Genomic DNA, 12,163 nt, shown 5'->3' on the forward strand with positions numbered 1-12,163 from the left:
TATATTGTGAAGAATTCAAAACAGTATACCGGTTAATGTGATAAAGTGTGTGCCTACTTGTGAGTAATATATGTGGAAACTTAAAGTAAAGCTATATTTTTTGTAAGACGGTACATATATATATATATATATATACAAGCAAATATTATATTTTCTTTATTTTATTTGACCTCTTGCAAGAAAAAAGAATAAAATTTGATATGCTAGCACCTTATAAGGGCAATGATGATTATGTCTATGTTTGTTGTCCTTTATTGAATCACTACACAAACAAGCACAAACCTTGTTCATGTGTGATTTTGAATGGATTTAAGGGGAATTCCACTCTGATAATAAGTTGGTATGAATAAAAGCAGCAAAATCAGAAAAACGGGTCACTGAAAGTTTGAGCAATTTTGAATTAAAAATAGGAAAGTTATGAATTGTTGAAGTTGTTATCAGTGAAACACAATTGGAAACACTGTGACGTATCTTGCAAGGTCCTCTCCAGTTTGTACAGAAAATGTCATAACATTTCCTTAGGTATTAATGATGGAGATGATTTGTTTCATACATCGGTTGTATGAAAACATTTCTACAATAATTATAATTAGGGTGCATTTATGATTTAAAATATCTGTAGTGAGAAAATAGAAAGTTCTGAATTTTCTTAATACAGAGCAAATTGGAAGTGACCACGTAAGATACATCGCAGAGTTGCCAATTTGTGTTTAACTGATCGCAACTTCCAAAATACATAACTTTCTTATTTTTAATCGGATTTTGCTCACACTTTCGCTGTCCTGTTCTCATTTTTGTTTTGCTTCTATTAAAACCAACTTCATATCAGGGTGGACTTCCCTTTAAAAACATGAAAACTATCTCTGAGTTTGAATGTAATGTTGCTTTTTGAGTGTTGAGTGATAAATTCGGACAGAAACAAAAATAAAATGGTACTGAAAGTTCAAGACTTATATAATTGATAAATTCCCAAATAGTTGGATAACTCATTTTATATGACTACTGTTCTTTTGTGAATGTGACTTTCAGAAAGTCGTGGATTTTCTTCATATTATTCTGTCTTTTTCAATACACTTACCAGTCAGAATGTTTTAAAGTTTTTTTTTAAAGCAGCTTCATCATTAACAGAACTCTCGGTTAAATAGCTACATCAGGGTCTAGTGAATATGACCTTCAAATATGGCTCATCTGGTCCAGGTCCATTCTTATGCCCCCCCCCCCTTTCCCACACAAAAACCCCAGAAAGGTCATTCACCATCTTGAATAGTAATTTTGTATTTGCCAAGATTTGATTGGCAGTTTCAAAGCCAGGTAAATTAACTTCCTAAATACTAAATATTTGTTTGTTTGATTGGTTGCATTTATACATATTCCATGTAAAATTATCAAAACATAATACATTTTACAAGAATAATATTTTTTAAAGTAATTGGAAATAAATAATCTTGAATAGTAGTAACTAATGACTTGAAAGAATGTTCTGCAAATCATGAAATACGGAAATGAAAATTGAACCAACTTAAAAAGCTAGGCTTGTTGCATGTAATAGTTTCGCTGGATTAAACTTCAGAGTTCAGACCTCATATACAGAAGAAGAAAAAACAAACAGAACTCGACTCGTTCCGATTAGAAGACTAAAATATCATTTTCTTATGTTTACATGAAAGGTTCACTATTCATTACCATGTATTACATGCAAACACTACATACACAGAACATCCTTGGTATCTTTCTTACAATGTGATGCTTCCCCTTAAGTATGCAACGATTCTTTAACAAATCAATAAACGTGTATTATATATATCATATTTATTTTCATAACCTTTATGTACAGACAAATCCTTTAGTCAAAAATAATGCTACAAAATATCAAACACTATAAGGATGATAATGAACTACAAAGATTTCAGCGCAAACTGTTCTTGGAGGATTCCATTCAAATCTGAACATTTTGACACAGGCATGTTGTATAATAGATCGAGAGATTACAAATATACACCAGCATACTTTTAATTTGCATCATTTAAATGCAATGTAAAGATGAGGCAAAAAAGCTGGAAATAACATAACGGATGTCACTTGCACACCATTGCATCATGAGCGAGTGATATAGGAGGTAACGGTTTGGAGAGCACTTTAAAGTGTGAATTTTGGCCGGGTTGCGGTATGAGTGACCTATACTAAATGATACCAATTATCAAAATTATCAACAGAGAGAAGTAACAAAAGGTTTATTCAGTCTAACTAACTCGGTATGTAATCCGACTACTATCACATCTTAAAAATAAGAAAAACTTAAAAGCAAATATTTATTAAAAAAAACTATACTCTTAAATGTAATTTGAATACGCTTTTAATTTAGGCCTATACATTGCAGCTCACATTGGATCAAGAGGAGAATGATTACGCATTCCCTCTGAAGATAAGAGCGTCCATTTATTTTCCAGATATATAATGGAGCCGACAGTTCAGCATAATAGATGGAGACATATTAGGCTCATGATGACAGGCAAAATCAAATATTTACTCAGCTAGTAAAATTTCAACCGAACGGTATTTGGATATGTTCTTTGTATAATCGTATACATCATCTTTTCCCCTTGCCAGAAGCATTTCTTGGTGACTTGCCCAAGTTGAGGGACGATTTGGTTTTGTTGAGTTTCTTGCGGACGTTGGTCCAAGATTCCTTGCCTTTGGGCATAGAGGGCGGACGAGATAAGTCTTTCAGGCGACCTGTCAGAGTTGATAAAACAATAGGCATCAGGAATAGGGGTTCAATGATACGATAAAGTGGAATACATCACACAATATTGATTCAATAATAGGTCATCTTGTAAGCTATAAATGGGCAGCCAAAAGGCAGATTTATTCGGTCGTATTCGACTTTACGCATTTAATGTATTACACATGCCACTTGTTCTCATTACATATGACAACAAATTTTGAATATACTTTTAAAACAAAGGTTGCCCTGCTGCGAGCTCCCACGATAAAACTGCAATGTGCCATTTTTGTTATGTAACCAAAATTATGATTTCATTCACCTGTTACGAATAATTGTATTTCACTAGTCAAAATGCATATTGCATATACATGTAGTTATGTATATAGGGCAGGCCATAATGTTTGTCCTACCTAGCAACAACAAAATGTATGCAATTTTAGTTCTGACTATTGAGATACCTTTATTTGTAACAGGTGGATAAAATAATGCGCATCGAGGCACTTCACAGAGGCATATGTAAAAATGTTGTTACTTTATGAAAAATGGCCTGTTTAACCCATTGCTTACTGGAACCTGGTGGTCTCTGTGTTAAGTATATGGGAATTACATAATTCAGTAGTCTTAATACTCGTAATAATTATATTCTTCTTTATTTCTTCCTTGTAGCTGATTCAAATACTATGTTTATTAAACATAAAACAAATCGAATCAACATACTTTGTAGTTCTGGACAGGTTTCTTCTGGGTTACTGATAAGGAGTGAATACACGGTGGGTTCTAGGTTGGTTGCGCCTTCTGTAAGGAATGAAGAATATTTGAAACAATGAATGGTGTTCAATTGAGTCATTCAAATTAGTAAAGGATGTTACTTCCGAATAATAATATTTCTCAGAAGGCGGAATGGAAAGAATATGGATTTGGAAGTGGATAGATGTCCTATGTCTAAACAATGTAACTGTGCGTTTCCGATTGGCTTAAATCAAACCACGAACAAACAATTTTGCAGTCTTTATACTTTAGCAATGCTTAATGGTTCAATAATGAATACAACAAATTATTGGGGGAAACGTCTGGTTATAGCATTTTCATTTCAAAGCCTGTCATCAAATTCTTTGATATCTGTACTAATCACTACATGCAGATAATGATCCAAACGGGGCGGAGGAGATGCACACGACGGATAATGACACTTTTAAAGCATACATTTATGAAATGAAAACGCCTCCTTTCTCTTCTTTTTTCTTCTTTTCTTCTCCTTCTCTTCATTTTTTTTTCTTCTTTTTTTCTTCTTTTCTTTCTCCTCCTTTTCTTCTTTGTAATTCTTCTTCTTCTCCTCCTTCTTGTTCCCCTTTCCCTTCTTCTTCTTCTATTTACTATTCTTCTTCTTCTCCTTCTTGTTCCCCTCGTTCTTCTTCTTCTTCTATTTACTATTCTTCTTCTGCTGGTGCTTCTAATTCTCTTTCTTACTCTTTATATCCCTCTTTTCCTCCCCTATATACATCTTCTGTGTCCATTAGTTTCCCTCCCACATGCAAGCCCCTTCGTATATCTTGTACTCACTTTCTACTTTGATGAGCCAGTACGTCTCACGACCCTCCAAGAAACTGTTGGCATACGACTGAAGGTTGTCGGCAGAATGAAGGTTCTTCACGTTACCCGACCCGTCCGAAAGATCTAGGGTAGCTGTTCAAAAACAAGGAAAAGAAAATTAACAAATGATAGCATTTCCTCCTTCTTTTTAATTTCCAGAGCACCTAATTCATTCGAGAGAAAAAAATCGTATAAGTTATTTTTAAAAAGAGTGTTCAATTCTTTATTTCCATAACAATATTTACAAAGTTGAAATGATCAGTATGTAAAAATAGCTGATAGCCAATTTCAGTGACTGTCAGTGCCTCTTGCACTTTGCATGGCCGGATCCGTTGTTAGCAACGCTGTCATGATTATGTGAGGAAGGATTCACAATCTCTCATTTGTTTTGTACCTAAATTTCTCGATTATTATCATTATTTTTTTTTGTGTGAGGACAGACATGATTGTATCATGGGCGAAAAGTATATTCCATTATCAAAAGAGTATTCCTTATAGAATACTTTAATACAATTCAATTCAATACATTTGGCATCATAAAATATACAAATATACAAATCACATAATGCATTACGCAGGTCCTGTTATTTTTAAAGAGCTCTTTTTGGATAACAGCAAACATCATGACCGTTTTGCAAACTAAAGATTATTAATCTTATAACTTTCAGATATCATTTTATTTCTTTCTCCGATTTTCTCATTATTTTCATTAATCCGTTACTCTGATAATTTTACGTTTTTGTGAACCCTACATCACTTTTTGACGGGTACTTGAACATGCTGGGTACTGTTTAAACCCGGTTGTTTTCTGAATAGTGTACAGCATCGAAGTAGGGAGCTGTGACTTTTACACAACTCCACGAGAAAGCTTTCTCCCCCACGTTGGGGGCACGCTTCTCAGGGATTGCTATAATTTAATAATTTATTTCAATCAAGTGGGACCACAGTCAACATGGCACTTTAAGTGAACATGAAAAGCATCTGTATAAACAGAAAGGGAAGGGTTCTGATGCATTTTCAGTTTCTATCTTCTGAATAGTACTCATATCCATCTTTTCTTTGCACTGTTCCCTTCTTCGCATGCCAACGTCTGGTGTATTAATATATTGATTCCCATGCTGTTGACTCTCTTGCTGCATGCTTCCATCATATCCTAGCTAGCTGCCGTTCCATTCTTTCTTTTCATCGTTATACATGAAGTCCTTTCTTTCTTTGGTAATAGAAAACATGCCAGGGAAAAGAGAGAGAACGAATCACAACTAATTATTTAGCGAACACCTGCCAAGTATATAGGAGGAGTTATTAATTAAACATCGGTACAGTGAGTCTACTGGAAATGCTGCTTTATTGATCGCAATGTGAAGTGAGGTATGCCTAATTCAACTCGAATGCCTGGTCTGTTATTGTTCTGTAAAGTCTTCGTCTAGTCTCCTTCCTTGCTTGGTAGCGTTTTGTCTCTGTTACTTTCTGGTACACGTACCTCATTGTACTGTGTTGAGTCTTCCTTGACGATTTAAAGACATAGCCCCGAATTCACAAAGGAGGTTTGTCGACAAACCTAGGTTTATGTGCGTCATATGACGCGCTTCGACGCGAAACGCACAAAAAAACCTTGGTTTGAAACGCGTCGAAATTTTGTGTTTAGAGCTTGTATTTAAAGTGATATGTCCACACACGTACATGTAAATACAATTATTGTACTATACTTCATCGTGTGCAAAAAGTGTATGTTATAGGAATCGTCGCTATCGAGTTTCATTCTCAAGAAATTGATAAACAAGGGGCGGGTTCCATATGGGCGTCATATATTTGGGCAGCCTCGTGTTTTGTACACACTGCACTAGTCTTTGTCACAAACATTTTCCAAGGGAACTACAAACAGTGCCTTGGACAAAACACATAAATGCACAAAACAAATAAATGTGTCTCTTTTGAAAGGAAAATAATCATTGATGACCGTTTACATGCTCGTTCTTCTGCTACGTGATTTATCGATTACCGTTAATTATCGATTTCGAAGCACACTGATGAATACACTGCATCAAGGTTACTACAACATAATGAAGACGGCCTAGCTTTTGAATGTTCAGTTTATGCTGCTTTTTCGATACCATTATAATAAGCCTTGTTATCTAAATCTTCTTGATATTACATTCCCAGCATTACATTTCAGGTTTTCAGTATTACTGTTACCCATACAATTTCTTATTTTCTCTGTATCATTTCCCTGCATGTAAAATGCCACCCGTATTTGTACATTACGTAAACAGAAACATAGACGGTATCCAGCTATATTACATCACGAGTAGATGAATACATGAATACACGTATTTAGACGTTCCTCGCAGGGCAGTCATTGATTTATTGTTAACTTGTTTTAATTTTATATTACATAATGGAAGGACTGATTGCATTACACGTTTTTGTAGAAGAAAAAAAAACGAAGATATATTTTGGCCACATCAAAATGAATATCTAGGGGGGGGGGTTAAGAGAAGGAGACTATAAGGCAAGCCATAAAACCAGATGAAAAGAAAATATAAGAGGATATCAACTGAAAACGGAGTACACGATGGTGAATTGAGAGGAAAGTGACGACAACATAACATATCTAGCAATCAATTTTCGAGCCATGAGATGATACAGAAGAAAGATAAATCCAAAACAGGAAATTTATTGCAGTTAGGATTTTATAAGTGAACCTCACGCTCTATAACCTATTATATGCCCTACAATATTCCCTCTCATTCTTCCATCCTACTTTTATTTTCTTCCTCACCTCACCCTCTTTCTTTCATTCAGACTATTTTTTCTATCTTCTCTTTGTTTTCTACTAATGGTACTAGACCAAGCATGTAAGCTGCTTACTCTGTGACGTCACAATGATGTTGTAGGTTACCAATAGGTTGTTTTTTACTGCAGCATTGCACTATTGTTTCGACATTTGTGAAACAGCAAGCTGAATAGATTCGCATTATGCATTACATTTTGATTACATTACGAAAATTGCCTATTGAACAAAGTGTTGGCTCCCTTTAAAGGTCGGATGACATCCAAATATAAGTTGAATCCTGTTGATGTGCAAAGCTGCATACAACTCATATTTTGTTATTAAAACTTTTAAATATATATCATAGATCTTTAAATCAACAGGATTCAACTTATATTTGGATTTCAACCAATCTTTAAAAGTTACACAGATACTGCCGGAATCTTGGAACTCGCTGGTAACCAATAAACCAGACCACAGCTAAATTCCGGCCATTTTTTCAATACTTTCTCTCACCTCCATCCTCTGACGAATGACACTGCTTGCGTATACTCTCAAGCAGATTCATGCTGGTGCAGAAGGGATTGAAGAGCTGCTGTTGGTTATCTGTGATACAAAAAAAATAGTCAAACAAATATGAGGAAATTGTCGATAAGAGAAAAATAGTTATTTTGTGATGTCAGTTTCTGTTCGGTAATTTCTTGGATGTTTTTGGTGAATTTTGGCAGCAGCAGATCTTTGATTAGATGGAAAAATGTCATTATGAATTATCACAGTCATTTACGATACATGTCACGACGATTCAGCTTATTTCGATATTGATTCAAGGGATGTCAATGATATCTTAGTTTCGTATAATTTCATTTTTTATTAAATGTTATAATGCCGACATTAATGGATGCCTAAATCTTGAATTTGTGTATAGATTTAAATCAATGAATTTCACTGGACACGCCCCTTGTTGCTACAACCAATCACACTCTTAAGCACATTACTTTATTTAGTTTTTGTTTTGTATTTTTAAAATTTTATTTCCACTGTTTATTTCTAATCGTAAAATCTACCCCTTTCCCTAATAATGATTTACTAAAGGAAGACAATTTGGATAGTCGGTTGTTGGAAATAAAAGTCTACTGATACGGGCCTAAAACTCATAGTAGTTTAAAAGGTTGGAGCCAGTGTTTTCAAACACCATGTTATAATTTCAGGGGTAGATATGGAAATGTAAACAGTCATCATCTTCCTTATTTAGGTTGTTAATGATAATCAGAATTCTTACAACTGGAATTATAGTGCATTGAAGCATTCTTGTCAGAATAAAAGCGGAATCGGCATTAAATCGTAAACGATCACACTGCTGGTATGACGTCACTACGACTCCGAGCCGATTTAGCTATTCCTCATCCAAGGAATAAAGCTTAAAATCCATCGGAATTAAGATGTTATTAATCATATGATTATTCAGATTACTCAGATCATTAAGATTTAAGAACTTGAATGTTCACATCAAATGCTGTATCGCAAATTTTTCCAAAATCGGATCCGTAGAAAGATCGTAGAGTGTGCGATGGGCTTTACACCGCACCTGCACAAACTGCTGGTACTGTATCAACGTTTCACCGAGATCCTATATTATGCATAGATAAGAGTTGCTCAAGTTCTTTGGAGAGTTGCTCCACTGTTTCCGAAATTACATCAATAAGTTCACTGTTTACTCCACTTCACCCCTCTCACACCGTCTTAAAGTACCTCAAGAGGATCCTATGCTAACCCCTGGGGGTAAATAACATCTCCGAGACATACAAAGCCGTCTTTAATCTTGCTTTGCAAATAAAAATGGATTGCGTCACCCTCCCCCCCCCCCCCTATTTTGTAAATTTAGAAAGACAAAACGTTCAGTTCTCTTATACAATTTGTAGGAAATTGAAATTATTTTCGTCCGTTTACTTTCTCCTTTTTCCCTACTATTCTGGAGCAATATTTGTCTCTGCTCCGTAAACTTAGTATGATCTTTTAGGTCCTTCCCAGGCTACTCTATCCGTCTTTTCATTCAATAAAAAAAATCCTACAGATTTTCTTTTATACACCAAACAGTTGTCTCATTCTATAAATCGTCATAGCATCTCAAACTTAATATAAACACTCATTGATCACGTTGATATATTAATTTTATGTCATGTCATTTGAACCTTGAACTATTTATTACAATCTTTTTCAAAATAATTACTCTTTGAATTCGTATTAAAACAACAGAAATGTGCATTGGGTGGTGTGTATTAAAGGTGATGAACGTCTTACACAATCACAGCTCGAGAAATTTAGTGTATTTTGTGGACATGACAGTTTGGTATCCAAAACAAATCTCTAATGAAGATTGTAGTCCTTTCAGTAGATTTTGTTCTTTTCATAGATGTAACACTGTCGCATCTCTATGTACATTGTTTGTATATAAATCAGAGATGCCTGATATATAGATTCAATATAAAAATATCTTCATAATATCATGTTTTTGTTACTTCGACGCCTGCCAAATCACGCAGTTTGTTCAATTTTTTTGCTTTATCAAAGCGCACAAAATCTGCGAGCAATTTTTCTTTAAAGACAAATTCCTGCATGCGATTCCCCTGTGATCTACAGGGTCATAAGGCTATCATTAATATCCTCATTACATGCAGTCATAACGTTTACCAATATTTGCAAATGAGATAACGTGTATAGCAATTCTCTTCTTCAAGTCCTGCAATCAAAGAGTGCAAATAGGAAATAGGAAACAATAGACGCCTTTTATTTGAAAAGGAAAATGTAATATTCATGGCAGCAAGACACTGCGAATAATCACTTGGCTTGAGAAAGCCCACAGAAGTGGACAAAAGCTTGCCCTCTAAAGGTTGGTCGAGGCTTAAATTATACACGTTAATATTCACCCCCTTTAAAAAATCGATATGAAAAATAGATTTCTAACACCTCTTATGAAGGGAACCAATATATATAAACCGATTATTTCTCTTGACATTTGGATTAAGTGATAATTGAAGGCGGTTCCATTCTTAATACAGGTTGGTCTATGTATTATGGATATACTCTGAATGGTCGTCAAGATAATGGCAGACGTTTTAACGACAGCTTTAAATCGATTTGTCGTTCTCGCTTTGTTCAATAAAAGGAACATGTGAAAGAAGCGAGATGTACTTACAAGTTACAATTCAATTCCCTCTTAGAAACGAAAAAGGGGTCTCTGCTTGACATGTTTAAAATATGGTCCATGGGTTTTTTTAGAATACAGTTTACACAATGAATTTTTTTTTCTTCTCAAACAGCCAAATCAATTTTAGGCCACCTAAATTAGGAAGAAAAATAATTCTTAAAAAAAAAAAAAAAAATCATTTTCGCTTATGCACGGCCGCATGATAGGTAAAAGTACGTATTAGTTGATGCCAGGCCACGGTTGTACAAATTGTGCAATAAAGATGAGAGAATTACATTGCATGATCTGTCAAAGACATGTCAAAGACATTAATGAACTGAACTGATAAACAATGGTTTGTAATTGTGTTTAATTAACCAGTGTGTCGCGAGATCATTACGTAATGTCAGAGCTATTTAATTAAGATCAACTTACCTCCATATTTCACTGTTATGAACACCATCTTCTTTTGATGACACATCAAATTATTTTTCCAGAAATTTAACTTGGTAATAAATGACTATTCAATAAATCAAGAATTCATGAAGAAAAGTCTTATTTGCTTGACAGATTGGAGTTATTCCGTTCCAAGGTAACGATCCTCTCTCTCATATCAGTGTCATAGCTTTTAGATATCACCCGTCAAAAGTTACACAGTCGAATTCACACAAAATAATTTACGTCTGCCTCGATCATTGCCAGTGCGAATCAATTATTGAAAGGTCTTTCAACTACTGCATTTGTCAATCTGACGAATATGAAGAATAAATCGCACATTAAGATTTACGTATTGCTGGACTGTGTTTTCATCCAGTATGAAAATGAACGATTGGTAAAATGCAGTCATGTACGAGCGTGAATTGGTCTGCTGACTGGTGAGCAAGTTCTTGCATGCGACAGATTTTCTTCAAGGCTCTTTATAGCTCGATCCTGCTCATTTTTTTCCTCCAATCAATCAGTTTTTATTTTTATTAACAGGGATGCTCATTCGACGTAAATATGTAATACTTGACATTGAAGTTGACACAATCCAAGAAGTAAGAAGCAGCTCCTCCTTTTTGTATGTTCAGACTGCACGGTAAAACTTCTAAATAACCGCACATTTCTTCCTCATAATTGCATGGCCCATCGACCGGAGCTGTATACGAGCCCCTGTAAACGTAATGTCTCAGTCTGTCAGCACTCGTATGTCATGACAGTCAGAAAAGTTTTAATCACTCACTGTTCCATCAGCTTTATCCTAAAACTCAAGATTATGCCAAACTCAGAGGAAATGCTCAAACGCTGGCAGATTAAATTTGTGCGGTATTATGCACGATTCCCGTCTGGCAAACCTAACGATTTTTGTCTATAGATGATATTAGTTCACTTTGAGAATATCTGTTACGCGGTTTGGTTCTACAAATCCCCCTTGCTCTAGTTAGTTGTAAACACACATTCACACAATAATGATGGTATATCAAGACAGTTGCCTCAATGAACTATAAATATATATCCAAAAGTAACCTTTGACTCTGCCCGCCGTCCGTTAGGGGGTATTTCACACCAGTTCGAAGTTACGTTAATATTGTTTAGTTTGATTCTATGCATGTATAAGCCACTCGAGTCCTCAAGTGCCACTTACATGAAATGAAACAGAGCAAATAAAGAGAAAAGCGTGGGATAGCGGGCCGGGTAAAGAAAAATCGATAAAATAAAGCATTTGTGACCATTCACTTGTCGAGTAAAACATGCCTGACAAGATACATGTATAATTCGTCGCTCTCACCACGAACTGTCCTCTCTAGCAAAATTTGCTGTTTTTTTTCTTCAATTTTCTTTTTTTTTTAAATATAACAAAACTGACTATAGGCTATAAAGCTTGAGATGAGATCTGTTCGGAATGATCTTCTGT

At 35.0% G+C, this 12,163-nt stretch overlaps 1 protein-coding gene across 1 annotated transcript; it reads right to left on the reverse strand.

The window, feature by feature from the left end:
• Nucleotides 1-936: 936 nt before the first annotated feature.
• Nucleotides 937-11,894, reverse strand: LOC756370 (uncharacterized protein CXorf65 homolog). Its single transcript, XM_001194759.4, has 5 exons — nucleotides 10,705-11,894; nucleotides 7,602-7,691; nucleotides 4,286-4,408; nucleotides 3,443-3,520; nucleotides 937-2,733 (listed from the first exon to the last, which is right to left on the reverse strand). Exons 1-5 carry the CDS (start codon nucleotides 10,748-10,750, stop codon nucleotides 2,588-2,590), a joined length of 483 nt encoding a protein of 160 aa, XP_001194759.2. The 5' UTR covers nucleotides 10,751-11,894; the 3' UTR covers nucleotides 937-2,587.
• Between the last annotated feature and the right edge of the window lie 269 nt (nucleotides 11,895-12,163).

Source organism: Strongylocentrotus purpuratus, unplaced genomic scaffold, assembly GCF_000002235.5.
Source record: "Strongylocentrotus purpuratus isolate Spur 01 unplaced genomic scaffold, Spur_5.0 spur5_scaffold_2, whole genome shotgun sequence".
Classification (NCBI taxonomy): domain Eukaryota; kingdom Metazoa; phylum Echinodermata; class Echinoidea; order Camarodonta; family Strongylocentrotidae; genus Strongylocentrotus; species Strongylocentrotus purpuratus.